The sequence below is a fragment of the Apteryx rowi genome, unplaced genomic scaffold (genome assembly GCF_003343035.1).
Source record: "Apteryx rowi isolate R43461 unplaced genomic scaffold, aptRow1 scaffold_317, whole genome shotgun sequence".
Lineage (NCBI taxonomy): Eukaryota > Metazoa > Chordata > Aves > Apterygiformes > Apterygidae > Apteryx > Apteryx rowi.
The window spans coordinates 829978-857038 of NW_020449608.1; the positions used below are offsets into that span (position 1 = coordinate 829978).

General features: G+C 38.5%; 1 protein-coding gene across 1 annotated transcript in view; it reads right to left on the minus strand.

Moving 5' to 3' along the window:
• Nucleotides 1-396: 396 nt before the first annotated feature.
• The window catches only part of SLC37A1 (solute carrier family 37 member 1), a 36173-nt gene continuing 9508 nt past the window's right edge, over nucleotides 397-27061 (minus strand). The window contains exons 8-21 of the mRNA XM_026070723.1: nucleotides 25364-25530; nucleotides 24500-24537; nucleotides 18570-18653; nucleotides 14907-15047; nucleotides 13254-13344; nucleotides 11782-11844; nucleotides 9964-10049; nucleotides 9250-9298; nucleotides 8364-8437; nucleotides 6778-6856; nucleotides 6120-6217; nucleotides 3828-3880; nucleotides 3144-3190; nucleotides 397-1520 (exon numbers count right to left, since the gene is read on the minus strand). Of these exons, the coding sequence (XP_025926508.1) occupies nucleotides 3175-3190; nucleotides 3828-3880; nucleotides 6120-6217; nucleotides 6778-6856; nucleotides 8364-8437; nucleotides 9250-9298; nucleotides 9964-10049; nucleotides 11782-11844; nucleotides 13254-13344; nucleotides 14907-15047; nucleotides 18570-18653; nucleotides 24500-24537; nucleotides 25364-25530 (1039 nt within the window). The 3' untranslated portion in view covers nucleotides 397-1520; nucleotides 3144-3174. The remainder of the gene's footprint in view (nucleotides 1521-3143; nucleotides 3191-3827; nucleotides 3881-6119; nucleotides 6218-6777; nucleotides 6857-8363; nucleotides 8438-9249; nucleotides 9299-9963; nucleotides 10050-11781; nucleotides 11845-13253; nucleotides 13345-14906; nucleotides 15048-18569; nucleotides 18654-24499; nucleotides 24538-25363; nucleotides 25531-27061) is intronic.

The window sequence follows — 27061 nt, forward strand, 5'->3', positions numbered from 1 at the left end:
ATTGAGGAGGAAGCAAAGCAGACAACAGAAAAAGCACCTTAAAGCCAAGCTGCAGAAGCTGGACTCACCCCTGACTTTCAAGAGCATCCTCCTTTCTACTCCACCAAAATAAGGAGGCAGAACATCCCCATCTGATGCAACTGATTGGGAACAATGATGTTGTACCACCCTCAAAACCATGGAACGACAAAATTACACATTCAGTTGAGAAGGGCTTTGTTTTCAAAAGGAAAAAATTTTAATTTGTTCTCCTAAAAAAAAAATTTCAATTAATCTTATAAGGGATATGATCCCTGCCCCAGTAGATATATCTGTCCTTCACAAGCAAGGAATGGTACATTTCTTCATGGAGATTTAAAAGACGAAGTGATCAACATTTCTCATTTTAAAGCAGAATGCATTTTTATTCAACACAGGAGGGGAATAGATAAAATTCACAATAACCAGCATTAAAAACAAACAAACCTGCAGTCATATTTAAATTCAGCACTACCTACTGGTCACTCACATTTCTATACACAGAGTTTTGTCAGTCTTGTTCATTTCCAGACTAATGAATATTGACACCCAATACTAACAAAACATACAGTTTGTTCAGAACTTGGGAGATCTTTCAGGTTGTTATGAAAGAAAAGCAATCTCTATATTTTTGTCCAACAAATTCTTAACTGGAAGAAACCAAAATGCTGCATGTTAGCAAGGAAGCAGAAATTGGCATGTTAAGAGTCCTAATTCCTTCTTGCAATCAATGGAAGAAAGATTCAGCCCAGCACCTCCAACATTGTCATCATCACATATCTGAGTCAATGCAGTGCAAAAGCTTTTCAAATAAATAAATAAATAACAGCAGCAGTCCCAACAACTAAAACATGTAAAACATAATTAAACATCTTTACAACATATAACTGTTAAATATAACTAAAAGCATTTTAACCTAAGACTTCAGCCCATGGGAAACAGACTCACAAAATTTTGACAAAGCAGAGTTTAAGAGCACTAATTGTTTTGATAAGTGAGTGTATACTTCTATATACCTTCTTGGGGGGAAGAGGGATTGGCATCTTCAGCTAAAGAAGTCCTCCATCCCTCCCTCCCTCCCTCTTCACACAGCCCTTGAGGCTGTGCCAGCACAGCTGTTTTGGGGTTGCAGTGTTATTTTTCCCCATGATGGGCTAGACTAGCCTGTTGACTGGGCAAATGGTCCCACCAACAGTCAGACTGGCCAACAGAGGGGTGCTGTGCCATTGCACTGGGATGGAAATACCTTCACGCAATATTGCTGCAGAACTCTCTGTTGCATTAAACTACAGACTAAATCCCAAATGCAGAATAAATTTACGAACGTGAGTCATTTTGTGCATGTCAAGAATTCCCACTGATCTCAACAGGTTTACTCGTACGGTGTGAAGTCAACCATTCATCTAAGTAACCGCAAGTTCAGAGCCTACGTAGAGCACTCATTTGTGAGGACTTTGGTACATGCCTTAAGTCTTTGTGTGACTGAGGTGTTCCCTGTATCTCTGTGCAGCAAAACACAGAAAAATGAACACATTGTTCAAGTCAAGCATACAGTACATGCTGAATCAAACCAGTGAAGTAACTGATCAAAGACTGCACAATTACAAAACAGCCCAGGAAATTCACTATTGTGCCAAGACATGGCACATGACACGGGCAGCTCATGAGACATTTCTCTATATGTTTTGCAGGACTATTTTAGAGAGTGCTGTTTTGTTAATCAAGTACAAAGACTACTGCATTGTTTCACAAAACTTAGAGCACAGTTTAGAATAAGACATGTGCCTACAGCTTTAATAAATATAGTTAAGAATAATACACAGTTTAAATTATTTAACCTTTGTAATCTAAGTATAAACACCTCATACAAAAAAAAAACTTTTACTTTGTACATCTTAAAAAAAAAATCACAGAAACATCTGTTTTGCAAAGGAGRTAGCTGTATGAAGAAATGATATGTTTTGAAGACATTAACCTTTCTATTTGCTGGCTAACACTAGTTACTGAAATGTTCTCTTACAACCTACCACCTAGGACATTTTCTTTTGTCATATATACATATTTTGGCTCTGAATCCAAAATTCAGAGCCACTTGAAATTAGCCACTTGAAAGGGATTTCTGGTTATTAAGGCCCTGATCTGAAAATGACTTCCATGTGCACACAACACCACAGAAATCATGGAGTGCCCAGTTCAGATTACTGTGGCACTGGGCACTAAAACAGCTAATCTTTCTAATCCTGCAGTACTGAAGTACAACAGCTTGCAGTTCTCTCCCACCCCAAAGGAACATCCTCTCATTTCAACCTGACCTAGAAGAGTAGCACAACTATTACGTTACCTTTGCACAACCAGTTTGCAATGCCCTGAAAATCATTAGAGTCCCTTACTGGAAATTCTGACTCACAACCAGCTTTTTTGCAGCTTAGGACTCCTTTTCGCACAATCCTAACTGAGGACTAACATCCATTCAGAAAGTCTGTAAAAACTGCTTACTGTAGTATACTGCAACTGTAAATTCCACTTCATTACTTACAAAAGGTCAGATGTTGTCCTTGGGATTAGAATTAGTGCTGTAGTTAATATCTAATGATATGGTCAGGTTATCATTGTCTGAGCAGCTTCAAAATACTAAATAGTAGTGTATCTTAATAGCCAGGTGGTATTGTCCTCTATGAAGTGATGCTTTCGATGTGCACAAGGTGATATAAGGGATACTTTGCTTATCGACATTTGCTAATACCACTGGGACATTCCACCACTAGACTGTAACAATTTCAACTTCCTTGTGCTCTATTTTTGACTTGTTTTTTGAAAATACAAAATTTAAGATTTTAATTAAAAACATCCTATCAAAAGAAATAAAAGGCACTTGGTATTTCTCTTTGGCTCAGTTGAGGCACTCTGCTAGCAGCTTCACAAAGTTGCTGTCTCTCCATCTGATAAATAGTTGCCATCCTGAGGTACTTATTCATGTGTAAAAATAAGAGCTTCAGGGATTTACCAGCAGCATTTCTCAAATTGCTTCTGGTAAATGTGCAAAATTCTTCACCAAGTAGAATCTCCTAAGTATAGAATAGCGCGTTCCACAAAGTTTTTTCTAGAGAAGAGCTCTGATCACTTACACAGTCTTTATTCCAAGTCTGGTCTCCTAGCTCAGTGTTCTTTAAACCTGGGAAAGAACAGTAATCAGGCAGGAAAATTTTATGCATGAGACATAACAGCCACTAATTTCAAAATGCAGGAGTCATTCCTTGCTATGTATTTTTCTATTTTCCATCCATTTTACTTCTCCAAAACTACAGTGAAAGAAGCCTAATTTATTTTTTGCTTAGGCCAGTGTAACCCCATTGATTCAGTTGAATTTTTCTCAATTAAAACCACCATAAAGTCAGAGCCACCCTTTCCTTTAAGGAGACCTTTTGGAAAAAAAAAATAAAATTGAAACCATTAAAAAAATATAAACCAAGCAATCAAATAGCTTCTTTTTCCCCACGTGCATGCTCTGTGATGAAAACAAGAAAGATCACATATGCAAAAAAAACAAAACAAAAACCAAACCCACAAAGCAAAACCAAGAGACTATGACAGAGAAATCTGTTTTCAAAATAAGATGCTTTAAAGAAAAATTTTCATGATTTAAAATATCAAAATGAGATTACTCTTTGGAAGCAGAAATAAAGCAGAAAGAGAAATGCACATACAGAAAGCTTAACATATTCTGTCTACTTCTAGATATTATGGGGCAATGGGTCAGTAAGGTGTTTTTCAACTGTTTTTATATAGAAACAGTCATGCATAATACTCACAGGGTATAGTCTGCATTACACCGGAGTTCCTTCTGTATAAGACGGAGTAAGAACTGTAAAAATAGTAACAGCATCTGTATTAATAACTATAGGAATACGCCAATTGGCTAAGGTTTAAGATAAGATGCACACTATCATTCAAAGACTTCTTCATTTGAAACATTACCCTGTAATGTTCAACAAAGTAAAAAAAAAAAAAAAAAAAAAAAAAAGCGTTTGGAAGAGGAGTCTATACCATGAATAGGCAAGAGGCAAATAATTTCCTTTCACATTTACGTGTCAAAACCCGAGTGGCTTTCCAAGGTTACTTTACCAGCAGAGCTGTAAAGAAACCAGCAGAGGGAACCCAAGACTTCAAGAAAACATGGCAGATACCTACATGCTCCAAAATTTGCATTTTAGGTGCTATTCTGAGAAAGTTGTGTGTGTGAAAAGCTTTAATCACACACTTAGTCTGAGTTAAGTCACTCATGTTTATTTGCACATGTAGGATTAGGACTGTCAAACTCAAAATTTGAGGATTCCCACAGACAGAACTTTCAGGGCTCCTCACTATTATAAGCTTCCTTATCCTCAGAGCTTCACTGCTATAAATGGAAGTTTCCTCAATATTTTAAGCGTTGGTGTTTTAAGAAGTTACACCTAACGTTTCAGAGGTGTACGATATCCATGTAAGATATCCAGATATCTTTGAAGAAACATCAGCCAAAAAAATGGCATCTATTTGTCCTACTGMAAAGAACAGGAAAAGCAGAACAAGAATTACAAAAAGCAGGATTTATCTAAACAACACAGTTAACCCTCTCAGAAGCAAAGAGCTTAACAAAGGCATTTTAACAGATGCTGCACGGAAATGGGGGATTTTCTTGTTTGCTTTTAATAAAAAATCTATAAAATAAAAAACCGGAGCTTTAAGTCTACTTGGGAAAACTACAACAATCTCCCAAACTCCCACTCTGGAGCATGGAATACCTTAAAGGGGAATGCAAAACTGAAAACAGTACAAATCAGGATTTACAAAGCTGACGACTACCACTAAGAACACCCTTCAATTATTGTGTAATTTAATTAATTAATTTCCGGAGATTTCACATCTTAAATGTGGGAAAAAAAATTTGGTTTAAAATTTGGGGCTTGACCTGAGTTTACAGAAATAAATAAATAAATAAATAAATAAATAAGTTTCAATCCAAACTCAAAGCAAACTTCCTCCTTTTCTCGTGTTAGGAAAGCATGGTCTGACAGATTCAGCATTAGCATCTCCGCAGGAAGTATGCAGCTCAGCAGAACACTGTGTGGGCATGGCATTTTGTCTAGGCACAGCCAGTACAGAGGAAGGAGTATTTATTGTCTCACTGCCACCCTGCCCTTTTATGAACACTTCCATCCAGGACTTCAAAAGGAGAGGATAAATAAGTGACACTTTAGGAGACCTGAGGTAGTCACAGCAGTATTTTGCTCTACTGGAGGAGAACAGACACAAAGCTAGTTCAGATGCCTGTCAGGAAAATCCATGGCAAACACAAAAACATAACCTACAGGTTCTATTATCTGCGTGTGTAGCAAGACTGACTTTAAAGGTACAGCAAGACCCTCCTTGGCTCATCTTGTGTCTTCTTTGGTCTCTAAAGCAAAGTAGGGCAAGTCAGAAGAAAAAACCCTTTTCAGATCATCTATCCATCATACTTTCATCTTAAACAGGAGAAAAAAAGCAGTACCCTGTACTAAGTCACCATATGTGTGTCACACTCCTTCCCTAAGCATCTGCTCTTGGTCACTGTCAAAAGTCAGCATGCCAGTCTTTGGTCTAACCTAGTGCAGCAGTTTTAGGGCCCATCTGGAAAAATGTGGTGTATTAACCTTCTACAGTTTCATTATCACAGTGATTTTGTTAATGTAGCAATGTAGCGAAACATTTGTTCCTGCTTCAGTAAACTGGCTTTAAAGAAAATAGAAGTAATTTTTCTGTGAGCAGAATCTGAGGCATCTTCTAGGCCTATATGGGAAGGTTTCCTTACAATTACGCCTGCTAATCTGCTCAGCCAGCAATTTACTTATCTGGATTGTGCAGAAATTGGAGTGCATCAGAACTAATCTGCACTTTTGATTACAATTAGATGAGAATTTCAAAACAAGCAACTTTGCTCTGTAATTGAAAACTGCCTGTACMATTGGAATGGAAGTTTCTTACAAGAGAGAGTATTGAAATTGCAAAAGGAAAATCTGCATTTTAATATAAATAGCTTGGCATAAAGGAAATACATCACAACTCCATAGTATTTTTAGACTTACTAGCAAGGCACATGCATCTGCCACCATCAGCATATAAAACACATTGTTCCAACCAGATGGAGAGATGAGACCAGCTAAGAGAGGCCCCAAAGCCGCACCTAAAATACAATATTGATATTGAGTGTCAGAATGATGCAGTGTAAGATTTGCTATGAGGAAACATGGCTATTCTGAGTATCAATTTCTCCACCTAGTTAACTCAGTATTATCTTATATATTAAAAGGACCCAGAAAACACAAGACGTTATTGGTAGAGCTGCAAGGCAATGGGGAACCTAACATAGGAGAAGCTAGAAGTTTGAGAAATATCATCCTTTGACTCAAAAAATGCCCATCCAGCATGAGGATGAATCCTACTGCATTCCCTTCCATATGCCAGTGCAAAGGGCATGACTAAAATATCCTTGACCTCAGAAACAGCCCCATGGCATCTACTTTTGTCATTTGTGCCCTAGTATTAGTCTACCACCCTCTTGCCTCCTCCATGAGGTTTGGGACCACTAGGGAGGCTTAAGGCTAGGTTAGTTCTATTCCCCACTTCCAAAACTGTACTGAATCCTGGCAAAATGGGAAAGAGAGAACCCATTTTCAGAAAGATCCTTTAGTGGCTAAAGATCCTACAGTGGCTAAGGCAGACTACATCAGAGCTCTGGCTTACCTACGGATCCTGTTCCATCGATGATTGCAGTCACTGTGGAGAGGGCTCTTGCATTTCCTTTCAGGCTTTTATGGGTACCCTGAAGTGACAAAGACTGCTTAGAACCATTTTGAGCTGAACTTAGAAAAAGTCCCTACAACGGCATCTACTTCACACCCCTCTACAATAGATGCGCATTATGAAGTTACCTTAAATATCCAAGCTCAGACTCTTTAATCACTACTTAAAGAAGCCCTCCACCCCATCAATCTATTGCCTACAACATTTTCCTTTATTAAATCACATTAGTTAAAAAACAAGAACAAAAAAGCTTTCTGTTCTGCACATTGTGGATTCAAGTAGCAAGGACAGCACTTCAACTTTGCAATGTGCTACAAGGCCGTATTCATGGCCATGATTTCCCCTTCTGATAACTCAAAGCTCTGCAGAACAGAAAAAGATCGCTACCGTAACAGAAATACTGGTGTACCAGAATTACGGTATAAACTAAAATGTTCATTCAGAGAATTCTTGAGCCAGAATAAACTTTTCATCTGCAATTTTAAAAGACAGGTCTTCAGAACAAAACAAGCAGGAATGACTTAGTAGCCAGATAGAAAAAAACAGAAAAACTGAATAGCTCAGAGAACTGCCAATAAGACAGACAGCCCTTTATTTCCAGCACACTGACAAAAATACAGTCAAGGTAATCAGTGTTTTACTTTTGCTCATGTCAGATGGTTGTTTATTGACATTTGAGGAATTAGCTGATGGTTTCAACTCTCTTCCCATGAAACAGGTAGGGGTCTTGTGATGTCTTGTACCACTTTTTAGCTTGCAGTCCCTTTTACAAGGCTACGGATAAAATGGGCAACGCACGGTGGCCTTCTTTCTCTTGCCAAAAGATCCGGGCCAAGGACAGGGCTTCAGAGGAAGTGTGGAAATTGTTGTTCTGCTCCTTTTCCTATGTTTAGTGTGTTTGTTGTTAGAGGACTTTTGTCTCTTGCTTTGTGCCCTCATGAACCAGCACCTTTGAAAGCAACCTTCAGAAGTCTAGCTAATGAAAGGTACCAGGGTCAGTGCTTTCATATGGTATTTGTACTGAGAGACCTTATCCAACTGGAAGTGCAGGCAGCTAAAGTAACAGTAGAAGAAAGGGCAGAGGGTAGCACAGGCAAGAGTAAAGGTATGTGCCAAGCGTAGCTTTCTGTGCTGATGGGAATGAAGTCTCCAGCTCATCTYGCACACAGACACATAGCCCCTTCTCTTGTTTAAAAATGCAAGTATAAAAGGGAGCAGAGAGAAGGCACCTGTATAGAGACTTGGCCTTGCACGCAATCTTCACATTCATCTTGGGCTGTCATCTACAATATCCCCTCTAGTAGGCAAGAATAATTTAGAAGCCCCTCACAAGCATTAGACTTATTCATACTAACACACAAACTCTAAAACAATCTCAGTTGCTGAGTTCAATGCTCTGCCTATCCAGCTCCTTATCTATTTGCTTTGGGACAATGCAGGCCCTTCACTGACCACTCTGCAGAAGTCAGAGGGCTCTCTTCGGAGGCCAAACTTGCTACACTGGAAACAGAGAAAGCCAAACTCACCAAGTCAGCGGAGACAGCAGTGGTGATCAGTGCGTAAGGGCCATTCACCAGGGCACCACTGATAAGCAGCATCACTGTTCCAAGTTGGACAAAGAAGAGGAAATGTGAGTTGCCTGGAATGGATGCCAACTATAACAGGAGATGGCATTGCCTGCAGTTCTCAAATGGTTTAGATCCTTCCTTGCATACCCTGACCCCATTCCAGAATTGGGAAAGCAGGAAAAGCTACATACATTTTTGCAATGTTTACTCCACGAGCAGAGTTCCCAAATATAATAGGAGATAGGGCTAAGTCAAAAGGCACTTCCCAAAACCTTTATTGATCCTGGTGGTTCAGGAAGAGGGGAAGTCTAACCAAATTGGCCTGTAAGAGCAGGGGATGCTCACAGGAAGCCAACCATAAGCCCTTTCTTGGCTTGTGCAGCAGCAAGCATCAGAGGGCCCAAAGACTTAATGAGGACCGTAGGCAGGTGAGATACTACTGTCAGCGCTTGTGTTTCAACTCTTGTTTTGAGGTAATGGATAGAAAGTCCCAAGTGAATTCAGCCTACACAAGTAAAGTCAAAGTTGCTTTCAAAAAGTAGTCTTTAAACATCGCCAACATTTGGCATAGAGAATAAAGCAAAGGCTGTGCTAATGTAACAAGATCCAGAAAGAGGCCAAAGGGTACTAACTAAATCACTTTTCTCATGCTACCTCTTACTTATTTCCTAGCCCCTCTCTTCTCCTTGCCCCCAAAAACCCACAAGACAAAAAAAATCCAAGGAATTTGATTCCACACTTTCTCCTCTCAGAGAAAAAAAGAAAAAAGGAGAAGAAAAAAAGCAAAGGACCATGAATGCAAAGTTCACATAAAGCCAGGCAGAAAATGAGTTAAAATACTCACCTATAGTAGCTTCAAGGCCCATTTTACTGACTGCAGAGAACATGTACAACTGTGGTAAAGATGAAAAAACAGACATGCTAGAATACAAACATAGGGATTAATCCTATGAACCCCATTTTCCTCATGTTAACTAAAAAAATATCTTAGCCGGAATTATGTGAAAAGCAGCTCTAGTTTCCTAGGTTTTACAAAACCCTGTTAGACCACAGCATGGTGGTTGTTTGATGGGACTGGAGAAGGAGATAAGGGGTACGCTCATATTCTCCAGTTTGTCCTCTCAGAAGTAAGAGGTATGAGACCATTCAATTTTAAACTCTCAAGCTGCCATCGTCAACACAGCACAGAATACTGCTCACAACAGCATCAGAACTCCTAAAGAAAAATGCACCTCATATATACAGCTGTCATTTTTCCAGCAGTAATAGCACAGTAATTTTACCCTCTGAGCAGCTAAAATTCTGGCTAAAAGCTGGACAGCACATTTTACAAAAGAGTAATAGATTTTCTATAGAATCCTGTAACATGCAATGCATTGGACTGGTTTGTTTGTTTAGTAAACCCAGCCCAAATCTCTACAGTTGCTCACATGCTCAATTTTTCATGCCAGTTTTGAATCTGGCATGAATTTTTGTATTTGAGTCGGAAGATTCTGTTTTCAGAACATCCAATGGACAATGTTGACAAAGTCTCATTCATGCATGGGCAAACTCTTACTGTGGGTGCTGCCAGCAATAACATCATTCCGCAGGTCGATGCCCTCTTCTCTAGCCGATCTGAAATCAGGCCTGCCAAAATTCCACCTGAAAGAAAAGATAGATGTGTGAGGGGCATGCTCTGTGCATGCTTTACACACTAAGTATCAGATATATTTAATGAAACTCAACCTAGATTACAACAATATAGTACAGCTTTTAATGTAAAGTTATACACAACAGCACAGGGCAGGGGACTGACAACATAATTTGTATTTAGTAGTATCCTTATTTAACCCAACCAGGTTTGATGTAGAAGATAACTGCTGCAGATGGTTCTTCCTTTTTGTTTACTCCAAGGTCAACTGAATAGCCAGAATGACGTGGACAGGGGGACAAAGAGAAAGAAGAACTATTTAGAAACCACTGCTCTGCTGCTTTTGAATGCAGAATGCCTTTGCACCAGGTGCTATGTGGCTCCATTCCAGCATCCAGCTGTGCCCAGCTAGTCTGATAAGGACCCAATAAATCCAGTTCCTTAACTCCTCACATGCAAAAATAAGCTCGGCTCCAGTGTGTCAAATGCTGTATTCTGTTCGTGTCACACCACAACCAGGGAAAACAAGAGCTATTTTAGATCTTGGGGCAAACAAAACATGTTTTTCTTCTCTGCAGGCAGTTGCCCCAGGCTGTTTAAGACCCCCTGCTTCTTGCGCTTGCCAATGACTACACACAGGAGCAGTAATCAGAGCGTGGCAGCTGCATATGGATGGAGCAGGCTGGAAGGCCTGGAGGAAGAAGCTGCCAAAATGATACACGGGGAACTTGGTAGGGGCAGAAGGAAAGGAATTTTTCTGGCTTCCCAGATTGTACACACTGCTGGGCCTTCCTCTCCCTTGCCAGTTGCCCAACTCCAAAGTGCCCACATCCTATTTGAATTTATATTTAAACTCCAAATGTCCAGGCAGCACCCGGCACCTTGTCAAGCTTGGATACACAGTGGAGTGCGATGCACCTTGAGACTGCTGAACAAAGTCACTCAAATCTCTAAGGTACTACAAACTCTGGCTTCCAGCTGTGTGGGAACCCACCTCACTTGCCCAGCTGAGCAGCTAGGGATGGTGGAAGGGACATCCAGCACAAGACTGCAGCAACAGCTGCAGCACACCCTGCCACTTGCATCTTGAACCACTGGGGACCATGTAGATCTTGATCCTGAGAACTTCTCTCATAGTGAGCTTCATTTTCCCCACAGACTGACATATGGCTTTCCATAAAGGAATGGGGGTGGGTGGGGGTGGTGAAGTAACTGGGTATCAAGACGATGATGCTTGTGCTACTGTGAGCTGTACTGTTTCTACACTAGGACAAAATTTAATTCTTCAGTAGTTACCTCATAAAATAAAAAGAAATATTATTATTATTATTATTACTACAGTCTCCTGGTTTTATCACATATAATGACATTAGACATCAAGAAAGTACTGTGGCCATTCACCTGTCTACTTCTGCCTACAGAAAATACACAGCTGCACAACTGCATTAGTTGTGCTATGCTAGGGTGACAAAATGACAAAGACCCATTTCCAGAACTGACGGAGCTAAAAGATTCTGTAATATTTGGCTCTTATAGTCTACTGTGGACAACATCATTAGCTCAGTGGTTTGTTCAATTAAGAGATGTTTTACTAGGCTTTCAGTGCCCAATCCAGTTTTCAACCAAGCACCTTTCCTACCACTCTTTTTCAGTGGACATAAGACACAAGACTAATATATGTAAGCTGTGTGTGCCACAGGTTTTTCTAAACTGGTCTGATTAAGGATGAAATACTAAACTTACCAAAGATTCCACCCACATCAAACAGTGTAGAAAGATCCCCAGCTCTTTTGGCATCAAGATGCTCTAGCAACAAAAGTAAAACATTTGTCTCATTTTAAGGCTACAAAAAATACAGACCTCAGTACAATCTTGTCATGCTAGGGTAAAGGTATCTTACAGCAGTATTGCTTATTCACAGGAATAAGCTATCATAAGGTGTTCTTACATGTTGATACATACGACACGAAAGAATACATTGTAACTGGTTATTCAGTGAYACAGTCTTTTGGATATGATTACACTACACGGCAGGGCATTTTACCCCTGTAACTATTGATACACTCCAAGCAACAGGGCTGACTGATCACTAAACTTTGAACTAAAAATATTCTGATGTATTAATAGCCAGATTCATAAACAGGTAACAAATGCTTGTAAGTTAAGCTTTTTATTCTAAAATCACGATTAGCACATATTTGRATCACTTACTGAGCCTCGTTCTTGAGGTCAGTTATGACCAGTAATATTCATAATTAGATTATGTCTAGCCTCCTGCTTGGCATAGCATACACTGCATAGTTTATGGGGACTCTGAAGAGACCGTGATTTCCTCAACTCCACTGCTTGCCCTGAGCAGTGAGGACCAGTGTTTGCATATACTTACATTTAGTCTAAAGTTTCAAAAGGAACTGAATTTCTAAACCTCTTGGTATTTTTTGAAAGTCTTGGAAATACACTTGAAAGAGAAATATGTGCTAAAACAGTGGTGTCAGTGGCACTACCATAACCTCATCAACAGTGAATCAGCCAAAGCACAGATGGGAAGACTGTGCTAAATATCATCAATCCTTCTATTAAAAGCCAGCTGCTTTCAAGGTATCCACTCCTGCAGGAGCGCTGGTTATTTGGAGTCCACACAACAGACTTTAGCTACAGTATCTGCAACTCTGTGTGTTTTCCTGTAACATTTAACTTGTCTGTCTCTGCTGGTTGTTGCTGTTATATTTGTCTACCACAGCCTTTTTAGGTAGCTGGGGGTTTAAAGGCCACATGATGACTCACAAGAACATCAGTTTCTCTAGTTAGGGGAAATTCTTTCCTCTGTACTCTACAGCACAAAAGAAAATAGCAGTAGTGAACAGATAAAGAAGCTTATTTATATTTTTGGTATACTTCTGGATAAGGCACTTCAATCATTTAAAAACATGATTATAAAGTAAACCTTTTTGATTGGCTCTTAAGAGCCAAAGCCACCCCACTGCCGCTTGGAATTGTTGAAGATAAGCCAGATTCTTTTTTTTGAAAACACTCCCTCATAATATTGAAGTTGTAAAAGTGAAAAATATATCAGTTGGTGACTTACAACTCTCCTGCTCCTGTAGCAAAGATAAACATTACTGCTTCTGAAATAGGCTATTTTCTTATTTATTTCAAGCTCATATTTTCAGGCACTATTTAGGCATAATTCTGTTCTCTCTTACTGGCATACTTACCTACATTTGTGATATAGAGGGGAAGCCAGAAGAGGAATGTATAGCTCACCAATTTCGCAAACAGAAGACAAAGAGAGAACTCTATGACTCCCTAAGAGAATAAAGGAAATAGGAAGTTAGAACCTTGATATATGCTGTTGCTTGTTTTCATCAAAGCACATTATGAAAACTGTTCCTGAGTAGCATTTCAGTCTTTTCTTTTTCTCTCAAGAATTCTCAAGAAGCTTTCTTCCCTTGCAAGCACAAAACTTACAATCAGAGCAGGTTGTGGTATTCTACTCATACGCTTTTTCTCCTCTTAATTGTACTGAACTGACAAAAGATAGAACATTAAAATAAACAGGAAGGATGTGATACTGTTTGGGACATCTACATCACTTATTTTCATCAATGTAAAGACTTTTTATATAGCAGTATAGCAGGATTGGAGTATATACCAGAGAAAAAGGTATATTTTTGTGTTCTTTAGACCCATTTTTTAGATAGATCTAAGATCTCTCACTTGTTGTTTAACCCTTTCCAAATAGCCAGTTACCAGTATGACACAGGCCTTCAAATCAGTAGGTGGCAAAACCACACCACAGACATAGCAGGTGCCTATTTAAAATAATTTATTCCATCTTCTTTCCTGCTGGGTATATAAAAGGTGTGCTTATTGCACAGAGCTGCAACTAAACTGCCAAATTAACCTATCTTCATTCCCCTCACCATCTGACATCTTTCAGTTGGAGACAGACTTTTCAAATCCTTGGCATGGTAGACTGCAGTTATCTGCAGGGACAACACACACATGCACTGACGCCACTTCACATATAGCTGTGACCCTTCCCAACATCAGGCAGGAAAAATAGAGCTAGAGTTACAGAGTTTCAAGGTGGCAGCAGCAATTTTTCTACCCATTACTTTCACTTTGCCACAGGAAAAACAGTTGAGATAGAGGGTGAGAGGGGACAAAATGTGAGGATGCAGGAACACAGCAGTTGGGTGTTGGGGATTTCTTCCTCTACCTTTACACTTGGTCCAAATAAATTTGGGTACAATTCTAYCTGTGCTCCCTAGAGCACAGTCTGATTGTCCCTGAATTAAAGGGAACTTCCTTTCTCTTCTTTTCCAGCAGTCTGAATGCTTGGGTTGTCTGTCCTCTCTATATAAGACAAACAAGAGATTTAAAAACAATTTTGAGGAGTGTAAAAGAAAGCTATGGAAGGAAGTCCTGATGCAGAGAAGAGAAGCTCAAGTGCTTATAGACTCAGCCTACTCTTCCATTCTCAATCTCCACATGACATGCGGGGATATTTTCAAATTAGATTAATACCTGTAAACTTTTAGACTATAGGCTGTGTGAGTATTAGTTATACCAGGTAAAAAAATCAGTTTACGCAGGTACTGGAGTCCAGACGTTCGTAATTTTTAAGATGCTACCAATGACCTTATGCCATCTGCTTACTGGAGGAGAGGGTACTCTTGGACCAATTTTCACTTCTCCTCTGAGAAGGTGGCATTTTGTCTCATATACCAAAATACTGCTTTATATACACCAGAGCTGCCAATCAAAGCTTGTGATGCAATGCTAATGTCACCTACCACTCCATTTAGAACTGCATGAGAAATATGATTGTTGGAGGAACAGGCAAGAAGAGCACATGTACTCACAGGTATTCGCAAGGCCCCAAGGAAGCTGATAGCTGATGTCCCGTGTCTACCTTCTGCAGTGACTGCAGTGCCAGAGTTCAGTGACATGGTGCAGTTTTCACTGTCAATAAGCAAATGCTCCATCTCTGGATCCTGTAATGTCTGCCAGCAACAACATATGCAAAAAAGGAAAAAATATATCAAAACACATATCAAGTAACCAAATCATTCCAAAGTCATTTTAAAATGTTGTATGTATTTTTATTACAGAAAGTTATGGCTTTTTAAATCTCTTGATTTGGGTATATAAAGTAYATAGAAAAACAAGCCTGGTTGTTTATGCCTGAGAATGTAGACTGCATTACGGAATCAAGTCTCTGTTCTACTATGGCAGATTTCAAGTTGCAAAAAACTTATTTGAGTCTGACTTAACAGAAGAAAATAATTTCCAGTCTTCCCTTACACCACTATTTAGGTGGTCTAATTAGAACAAAAAATCTACTGGGTATTACAACTAACTTCTCTATAAAACCATGCATCATCAACCTGCTGTACAAATAATAAGCTGCTTTTCAGACTCTGTCCACAACATCATCCTATCCATCAATTTAAATAGAGGTCATCTTTCCAGTTGAGCTATGGATAGTGAGTGCTTTATGTTAACCAATCGATGAATTTTTCACCTGTTTCTTTTGAGCACTGCAATCTACAAACTACAAAAGTCTTCAGTTTTTGCCAGTATTACCTAAGAACTGAATTTTGAATTGTTTTCTTGCACTAGGAAATATTTTACTTTAATAATAATTCCACTGTCTGCTAAGAATACTTGTGAAGTAAGTCATCCCAATCTAGCCACAAACATATGTTATTAATTTTATCCACCCACCATACTGAACTGAACTCTCAGAACAGAACTGGAAATTTACATTTCACAGCTGTACAGAGAGAAAGAAATTTCAGTTATGAACAGTCTTCAGTACTACTTTGCCAACTCAGAAAAAGGACAGGATGTAGCTATCCTCACTTTCACCTGCTCCCTCAAACACTTAGCAAGCTCTGCTCTCTTACTAGCTATGAATATATTCTACATACAGTTTTCTTTCTCTCAATTGTTGTGCATTTGAATTAAGCCTTAGTGAAGAATTAAACTCCATATATATTTGGCTGTATGTTAGTAAAAATAAAATGGTACATCATTTCATTTCCAGCAGTAATCACAAAGATGAAAACTTCCTGATTAATATTTTGTAAACTGATGGAGAAAAAATAATGTGATGGACACATTCAATCCTGCTATTTTACTCTGAGTAATTCTAAGGTAAATTCTATTTTTAAAGAATACCATTTAGGACAAGACATTAGGAACCATTCAGGTGCCTGAACCTGGACACTTAGTATAATTTTAGAAGCTACCATATGACATCCAAAACATTTGTATAAGGTTGGCAGATAGTATGCAGGATTTATTGGAGACTCTGTAACCTGCTGAAGCAGGAACTGGAAGACAGGAAAAACAYGTAGGGACATGTAAAATGGCACTGCACACCTACGCTATGGCACCTGAGTCACTCCATCAACATTTATCTTCCGAATTACTGGAGCAACTTCAAAATTTCAATTATTTTGACGGTAGCAATTCAAACCACCAGTAACTAACATTAAAAAAAATGCTGACGAGTTTACTCAGCTAAGCTCCCCACTGGAGTCAATGGAAGATATGTCTGGATACTGACTAGGTGAATCTCACACCATTTACACAACAAACCTAATCAGGATTGTCTGAGGTAATATTGCTCATTTCTCAAACAGGTGGCTCTAAATCTATTAAAGCAGAGAGGGTTGAATACCAAAGCGCAAGTGACCAAGGCACAAATACCTTATTTAGCAACTCACGCTGAAGACAGTTATTGACAATATGGGATTTTTATGCTGCACGTATCTGGATTAAAAAAAATAGCAGTTTGCACTTGGCTGAGATAACATTGTTCAGCTTTGTCAGCTTGTCAGATAGTGTGATTAGATATATGGCACACTCTTGATCTCTGGGGAAGGATTCATTATCTCTCAATTTTGTATAATTTTTAAGAGGCCAACCTGACACAAGCAGTAATGAACATGTGGAGTTCCTCAGGTCACATGGCCAAAACTACGTTCTGCTTTCAGTTGCTGCATATCCTGAATATTTGCTTTCTTTTTATAGTAATTGAAGAGGTCAATGAAAAATCAGTAAAAGCTTCTACTCTAGTGTGCTTGGAGTAGAAAAGCTCATAAATGCTAACCATCTGCTGTTTGTACAGACACAAAAGCTAACAGTGATAATCAGCTCAACATAACTGGAACAAAACCACTGTAAAAAGCAAAGATGTTCAACTCTACTTTGACAGAAGTAAGATCATCTGTCACAAGCAGAAAAACTGGGGCCTGAAGCAGAGACAAACGGGAATTTTTATTTTTTTTAAACCTTATTTGTACTCCATACTAGAAATAAATAACCCATCTGGCAGGAAAAAAAAAAAAAAAAGGAATATTAACGAACGGGATTGCCAGCAAGTGCTCTCGTGCTTCACTGTCAATGTTGTCTCTGTTGGGCTTAAAAGGGAACACCAGCGAGTGCGAGCAGGTACGCCGCCTTTGCCCACGTGGTCTGCAGACTCTTTGCAGAGGTGACCGTGAAGGTGCCAATTAGCAGTACTAGAAATCAGAGTTAACAGAGCCATTTTTGTCTACTAAACTGCTCACTATATTTTTGGCTCTGTAATTCTTACATCATCTTCCTTATTTTCCAGCTGGCTGTGGAATAATATTGACAAATTGTTTCTGGGCTGGGGACTGTTCCTGAGCAGCTCAAAATGAACACGAATAAACTGAGTACGGAGGGAGTAGTACACAGAGTGTTCCAGCAGATACAAAGAGAGTCAATCAAAATCATGAATAAAATGTTTCCCCGACAAAAACTTCAAAACTTTTTCATCAACGCTGATTATTATTCTATGGGCAAAGAATGAAAAAAGAACATGAAGTTTCCATTTTCCTGTAGAAGTCTGAAGAAGTAAAAAAAAGTTATCCTCACAGGATACGATGTGCCAAGTGTAGTGAATACAAATACAGTATTTGAAATGGAAAATTTTCACTTCGTGTTCATCACAAGCTAACATTTCTTTTTGCCCATGAATGGGCAAAGCCAGAGTTCAGTTTCCAGTGAGAATTACCAGCACTTACACTTACAATTTTTAAGCAGGATTCCTGTGAATAACTGCTCATATTTAGAACTCTCTGTCTCCATGCATAATCCTGTAAGTACATACATCTATTACATTAATAAAGGACAGAAGTGAGAGGGCAAGGAGGGGACACACAACAGAAGTAGTTCAAAGATTTCAAATGCATTATCTTGAAAATATTTTGGAATGCATTCCTTTTTGCTGGAATTTTATGCAGATCACAAATTAAAACTAACTGAGTAAGCATGTTATCATATTCAGCTTGGTGTGCAGCATTTAGATTAGATAACGCTTAGTTCTCTTGTTCAGAATTACATTTGTATATGAAAAGGGAAACAGATTTCAGCATTCTAAAACAAAGACCAACCTTTACTCATAGTAAATCTACTGTAAGTATTCCACATGAGCTTATTCCATGTGAGGAAGTTTTCCATACTTTTCACAATAACTGATTACATTTTACCTGAGACTTGCAGGTTTCCTTAGCATTTAAGGTTGGCATCTGGACTCTGAATCGACCTGCACCGTTCAGGAAGGCTTTAGAACTCTGAAAGAGGGGAGGAAAAAAAAAAAAAAAGCTCTTGTTGCTTTTTGTTTTTTTAAAAGATTATGTTAGTGTTAATCATTTCTTTACAACATAAGTCTCTGTGTATCACATTTTAAACATAGCCCCAAACGGAGCATCTCTAATGTAATGACTGTGCTGCTTTGCTTTTTTTAAGTTCTTAGGCAGACCTATTGCAATCTATATAAAACACAGTTACAAAACCTATTTGAGGGCTGACTTCATGCTGTCTTGTACATAGAAGCAGCATACCGAATTCAGAGCACGGTCACGCCATTCTTAATGTCTTCAACAGCTTTTTCCACTACTGAATATTCACTGGCATTTCAAACCTCTATTTTCTTGTAAGCAGATTACTTTAATAGCAACCACAGAAGTTGAGCTGCTTTGTTTCAGGAAAACCGTTTTTCTTCACTTCCCTACCTGCTGAAGATACAAAAAGTTTATCCCATTATCTTATGCTTGCTCTAGTCTTCCCACCCAGAAATGGACAAGAGGCTGTTCTCTTGGGGGCAAGAGGGGTAGTGAAGAGCTGGAGTGCCTCTAGGGAGCTCAAAACAGAAATTGAGGCAATGGGCTATACTGTAGGATCTACCAGAGTGCAGAATGTCAGAATTATAAGACACAGTAAGTCAGAGCGCTCTCCAACTTCTCAGGCAGGGTGTTGGAGCAACCTACTCCACCGTCTCCCTCCAGACAGCTCTGGTAGTAGCCTTCCCACAAATCAGACCCATCCACATTCTGCACAGTCCTTCAGGCCCCCAGGCGGACCTTGCTTTCTACATATATCTATTAACGCAAGCATTGCTTGGAAAATGTCAGCCTGGGATCCTTGGTCTAAAAGGATTTGCCAGAGATATTAAGGTTCATTTGCTGAATTAAATGTACAGCTTGAATGTAGTTTGCAGTCAGGTAGGGATAACCTATGCTAAGGTCACAAGAAGCACTGTGTACTCCTCAGGKATAAGATATTTGTTTGCCAGGTGTCTAATTACATCCTGAATGCCACATTAAAGATAAAAACAATAATAAAAAAATCAGAAAGGAATGCCCATCCTGACTGAACATTTTAATTGAAAATGAAGCACTGAATAATTCTTGCCCAACAAAAATTCAAGGATATATCTTGCAGTTTCCTTTAGACAAACTGCCATTCATTCAYATATCCCTCTAAGAAGGCAAAAATTTATGAGGTGAGGGTAAGTGTAAGTATTTATGCTGTTCAGTGCAGTGCACAGGCACAAGCAATCTTTGACATGCATACTCCAAAATAAACAAACAAAACCCAAACCCCCAGGGTCTGATAAAACAGATTTTTAGATTTTATCTTACAGAAAATTAGGCTTTTGTTGGAAAATGATTTACAACAATCTATGGGGAAGAAAATCCATTATCTAGAGAAAAGTCATCTACATCTTTATTCAGCAGCACAGCAGAGAAAAAACTGAAAGACTTTTTCATTTGACTGTCAAAAATAAGATTTACTGTGGTAAGGAGGAAATGTCTGGGGATAAGAACTAGACTGAGAGGCTGCACATTTAATACTTAAAACTTTTTTCTGCTTTTCAGAAGATAAAAATTATAGTCTGGTATCTTCTAAATGCACGAGCACTTTATCGCAGGAGTTTAAGAGAACTAGTTTTCCTGGAAACACAAAATCACGTTAAAGAACGTTTCTAGAGCATAAAGACAGGTCTATATGAACTCTCTGCAACTAACACGTGTACCTATAAAAATAATACAGGGAGAAAAGTGACCAGAAGCAATAAAAAAGTTCTAAATCATCATGTTTTACAAATGCCATTAAACCTGCTCTCTAATGTCCATTATAAAAGTGCACCCATGCATGATAAAGCACACTGACTTCTTCCATTTATTTGTCATGGGCACTGCCATTCAGAAAGCTGTATATTAAACCTCTAATTCTGCCATCTAAATGCACTTTATCACACTCAAATATCTTGAAACAAATTTCAAATTCATAAATCAGAGCAAAGGTGAATACAAGCAAACAAAACACACCCCAAGAAACTGGTGAATGAAGAATGAGAACTGCGTATCCAAGGCTCTTTGCCCAGATTTCCCTTGTGCTTCTGAGCAACTCAATAAACTGAGATCACTCACCATTGTAAACTCTGTAGAAATATTGGGCTTATGAATATGCTGCAAATAAACAGTGGACCAAATTCATCCAGGATAGTGATATCACACAGAGATGAATATGATCTATAAATCTTAATATAACTCTACCCTAAAAATTTCACTCATGTTAAGCATTTATTTTAGTTGTGTTTAAATTTAACCCACCTCATTTTTCTACAACAAAGTTCAGTTTTTGGCACCATCAGGTACAGCTGCCTGCATCTAACCAACAATTTGTCCAAAGTGACCTGCTACAGCATTATGAGTATAGCATATACATATTTTTCATTATTATTCTTCAAAAAGAATTTCTAACAATTGGCAAAAGCACACAGGTTGTTTTGCTTCTTGAAACAGCTGAGCACAAAATGATGGTTATCATTTTATGCCTGCCAGCAAATTCTACTCCTTGATCAGCAAAGCTGAAATTTTTTGTTCCAAGTGATAACACAGTCTATTTTATTGCATGAACCTTCTTTCTATTAGCAATCTTTTTTTCTTTAGCAATCAGATACGGTCACTACCACATCTGCATTTTTAGGATATCTTACTGAACTTCTATTCTTATCTTATCAATTTCCTCAACTCATAAAACCACTCTCCCCACAGTGAATGGAAACTGCAAGCCATATTCATTAAGAATTTAGAATCCATTGTATTTTGCAGACCACACAGGATTGAAGCGAGGTATTTATGCAATTCAAAYGGCATATAGCTTCCCAAGATACAGGCAAATCTTAATCTGAAGTCCAAGGAGTGTGGGGAAGTACTTTATAAACCCTCTACAAGAATTGCAAATGCAAACATATGGAATGGGGAAAGAAGAAGCGATGCCCTTGGTTCTCCTCTGGAGAGCAAGGTTTCCAGGGAAACAGCAGGTCAAATGCAGTGCTACACAATGAGGCTGCACATGATGCAGTGATCTTGCTGCTGTCCTAGAGAAGATTAAGTCAAATGAYAGCCCCTTTCTAGGACTGGGTAAAGGAGTGGTGAATGAAAGGAAATAAAAGCTCCTAAAATGCTAGATTTTTGTTAAAAATATCATGACAAGTATTATATTGAATGTCACATTTTTCCCATACCAGCTCTTAGTGAAATATGTGAGTAATCTATCATGTAGACTTCTTTAGTTATGCTTTCCAGTAAATGTATTTGAAACAAATGGTAGACATCTATAAAGCTTAACAGAATATTTTGTAAAAATTATGCTCTAGCTATTATAAAAGCAGCTAGAATGTTCTCAGGAGCATTTCTGAACTACATAAAAGCCAAGGGAAAAAAGTCTTTCTCTTAGGCATCTCTAAGAGTCACGTAAAATATTCTCATAGTTGACAGAAGAAGCAGCGAAAGAGAATTAAATGACAAATACAGAGCTTATTGTGAATATGCCTTATCTCACAGTAACACACTAAGAATAGGAGTTCCACAGACCATTAAAAAACACACACTATAAAAGACAAGTTGCCTTCAGTTACTATTCAAGAAAAAGAAAGCWTTTAAAATGTAAAAAGCTATCTAACTAAAACTGACGGAGGGGATGAAGGAGTAAAAAGTGGAAATCATCCTTGTACAATCTACCTGAGAGACTTGCAACTAGAAGGTTGCAAGTTGAAGTTGAAGTTGACATATACATACATGTGCAGATGATTGTAAGAATAATTAATCCTTTAGTACAGGAAAACAGATGTGGGATTCCCTTGGAACTTTCTCCCCAGCGCATTCCTCAACAGGCCTGATCTGTCCTCACACAAGGGAAACCTCAAGTCCTTCTTCACCATTCCTTCCCTACCACACTTTCAAAGAACTTGTCTAAAACGTGGCAGACCGTGACTGCCCACAGCTCCCTGGGAGCCAAAGGAGAAAGAGCCTTTTGGTTACAGTACAAATAAATAGGTACCAAAGTCTTACAGAACATAAAACAGAGATGAACCTGCAAACATACTCCTAAACCAAACTGGATAACAAATGACATTCTGTTACCAAAAGTTACGCACAGCTTGTCTTCCTAAAGCTCTCTGTTTTGTTCTCTTTCCTTGCTTATTTTTCTCCTGTTCTGCTTGGATTGCCTCCCTCGCCTCGGGCCACAGCTACATGAAGTAAGAAAGGAATAATCTTGCCATGTAGTAGCTAAAGCTTTCTAAGATAAATCTCTTTTCCTAGCATAGACATGGCTTTCTACATTACTTGGTTTTGAGCACTTAAGAAGTCTTATGAACTTTTGTGCCAAATGCATTGGGCAAACCTCTCTGTACTGGAGCTTAAACACCTTCCCAACTTACTTTTAAATAGTGTTTAAACAATCAAYGACTTTATGCAAATATGCAAACAAAAGACTTGCTTTTAGAAACAATTAAAATCTACAGTCTTGCTATCACAATGGCAAAGGAAGCATACATTCAATGTTTAACAACTCAAAGAAGGCTTAGACATCCACACACACACACACCATAATCCTGCCTCAACATTGCCTTCAGTGGTCAATCTCTAATGCTGGATTTTCAAACTCTAGTGTCAAGATAGTCGTGTTTTCCCTTGCGATCCAGGCAGCAGGCATTCCAGAGACAGAAAACAGCGTGTGTGTGATAACACAATTACAGTTTAGTAAAGTTCACTACCTCACTGCAATTTAAGCCCTTGAAATACAAGCTCTCATACAACAGCAAGATGCACTGTTTTTTTATGCCAGTAAACCATGTGATCAATACTCACATTCTCAAAACTCACTGGATGTTTAAAAAGAAGCAATCTAAGTATAAATGGCATCTCCATCCTTAGAGATGTTCAAAATTTGACTAGGCCAGACCTAAGCAATCCAATGAACATCAAAGTTAGCACTACTATGAGCAGGGAGTAGGATCAGATGACCTCCAGAGGTCCCTTTCAACTTATATTATTCTGTGATTCTATAAAAACTGAAGCACTGCATTGCCATGTGACCCATACTATTAAGCATAAGCTATTTCTCTCTCCATTTCACATTTCTTTATTAACGCAAGTATAATCTTCATTAAGTCCAGTTGGTTTTGAATAAAGGCCATGTTATATGATAACAAAATTCACTGTCATAGGCTGTTTACTCCAGTCTCTTCACCTCAACTTCATATCCAGCCCTTGCTGCCTCTTTTCCCCAGCCATGCGCTCCTACGGTCTTTCCCTCTACCACTTTCCACCCCAAACTCATAGATGCATGCTGCTTTGAGACTATGTCAGGGGAAAGGGCTGTTTGCTTTTTACTTTCTGCAATGCCTAGTACAGCATTCTCAAACAGCGAGACCCTTCATAGGATATGAATGGCATCTACCTCATTATGCATTACCTAAGTAAGGAGGGCAACCGGAGGATATAGGTCAAAATGTTCTAAGTATCTTGTTGCCCAGGAAGACTGGAGGAAAATAAGAAAGCTTGAACAAAGATGAATGTTTTTTACTTGTTTTGCTATAATGAGTTCATCCACTGCAAAACACAAATTAAAACCAATCATTCACCTTTTGATTAACCCTGTTCTGATAGAAAGTAAGCTACTGGTTTCTACTGCAGCACAGAACGGTGATCATTCCCTCATGCTCAGGTCAGTTACAGCAGAGCCTGGCACAAAAGGGTCACACAGATCATCTGGTTTCCAGAACTATCAGAGTAAACATGTATATTAGAAGACAGAAAGCTAAATAGAAAAAGCATTTACTTACACTGGATGGTGTGCAGGAGCAACTTATATCTTTAGGATCTGAAATACAATACCGCACATGATTAATAGGGAAAACAAGGATAATAGACATCTTAAAACACTTCTATCAGTACAGCCTGGTCTAGACTATGAGGGGATTGGGGGGGGGGGAACAATTATGTAATTTACTTCCAATAAAGCAACATTACAGATGACACAAAAGCAGTCCTGGTATAAATGTCTAATTGTACTGGTAGAGGAAAAGAAAATGATGCTCCATAGTATCCTTCCCATTCTAAGACTGTATTAAGTGCTAGTCTGGCATACTGGCTCATTACAACACTCCAGTTATATCTGCAGAATTTTTATTTCCTGAGATGGAACAGCTACAGTAACATAAGCTTTCATATACTAATATATTTGAGTCTACATAAGGACAAGAGGAGGAATTCTTTCTCTTTTAATTTCTATCAGTACAATTAAAGTAACAAAACTTGCCTATCAGCTGATTTCTAGATCTCGTAGTACAGAATATGGACAACGTGTTGGATGGTAGCACTGCATATACATTGCAGCAAGGTGGGATATTCTGCTAAGATGCACTTGAAGAGTTTATATAAAGACAGAGAACTGGACTGAATTCTGAAATGGTACTTCCTCAGGTGTGCCAGAGTCTGAGTGTATTATATCTTTGGACATACCTGTCTTTTTCTCCATACAGTGTTCTAGGAAGAAGTGGTTTAAGTATTGCTGTAGTTTGAAGAGCATTTGTTTATATCTGAATAAACTATTACATATCCTTTTCACTGGATACTTTAATTTAAACAGCTGATGCTCCCTCCCATAATGAGCACCTACATGGTTTTTATCAGACTAAAACACTTACGTTCAATAAGAAACAGGAAGCAAACAATCCCCATCACAGCAATGATAACACCAGGCACCACAAAGGACAGACCCCAACAGGTAGACACCCAGTAAGCAGCAATTAAGGATCCCAAGATATTTCCCACTGAGGTATGTGAATTCCACATTCCCATGATTAAACCTCTCCTGCATCAAAAAAGACAAAAATTTCTTATTATTCCAACAATAAGCATTATTATAGTGAGAAAAATGTATCAAAAAACTATTCATCTTTAGCRTCACTGAAATATTTGAAACCTGTTCTGTTACTGAACATTCCTTTATGCTACAGTCTTTCATCTAGTAATTTCAAGGCACCTCAATATTAATAGAAATGCTCTAAGTACTTGTCTGTGCATGACAGAATTCACTCTGCATTTAATGGGATTTAAAGGCATCTTCAGGGCTTGCATGTTTCTGGATAGAGTTTTCTGGATTAAAACATGCACATGTTGCATAGCATATGCATGCTAAGTCTGATGTCTGATGCTTCTGGGAATGCAAGCCCTCCGGCAGACACATTGCACAGATAATCTGATGCTTTCAGAATACGTTAGATTTTCCACGCAGAAGAAAACAATCTGTACAGGATAGGTAAAGCAAATCCAGAATTTTCTGAACACATCCTGGACTTACCATGCACTAGTTGAAGATAACACCGGCACAAGCTTGGCTGGCACATCAGACTGCTGTCAGCCTGGAAATCCCAGCTTAGAACTGCTGCACAATAACTCCAGCTGGGCTAATGTAAACCTCAAAAATCCTACTAACATCAAGGCAGTTAACAGTTTTTTCCTCCTAAGTCATGGGAAAACTACTTTGCTTTCAGTAGCATTTTATCTGGAGCAACCTAATTTGAACTAAAACACATCTTTTGCTCTGGCTGAAGACAAGATCTAAAAGGTCTGCTCACGTTTCAAGAAATTTGTAGCAAAATGAGAACAAGAACCAGTTCACTAGCATTTAGACCAGAGCCCTATCTATCAGCCCATTATTTAGCCTCCTAAGAGTAGAGATTTTTGCTTTTGCATGAAGTGAAATCTGAATAAAAGCATCCCTTTTGTGTAGAATCACCAATTTTATTCAATATCGTATGATGGTTATTGTTCTCTACACTTCGAAAGTTTCAGTAAAGAGACTACAGAAAACTAGCTTTAGATGAAAGTTTCTTAACTATCCCATGATTTTATATAGAAAGTACAGTTAATTTCCACACGTCCTCTTCTTGTACTCATTCATAATAATGGTCATTCAATGGTATCTACAATGGATGGCACCGTAGTAGCATTACTGTATGTTACATGCATCAATAGTTACCAGAACCAAACGATTTAGCATGCAGCTTCTGCAAAATTTATGAAAAACTCCTGTATGGTATGATGAAAAAAAAAAAAAAAAAATCACTGTGCATGACCTCTCTTCAGGATTAAAAAAAAAAGTTTTTAAAGAAAAAAATGACAAAAAGAAAGGTTAAATCAGCTGCCCTATCTATTTTCTTCTTTAACTAAATACTTGAGTTTCTGTAAGTTTATCAGAAAAAAAGGGCATTAGACAAAAAGGGCTATACCCTGACAACTCCTTTAAAACACAAACACACATGATTTCTCATGAAAATATGAGAAATTCCACATTAAAATGGTATGGTAGCTGCCTTTATTAAAAATTGTTTTAGACTGAT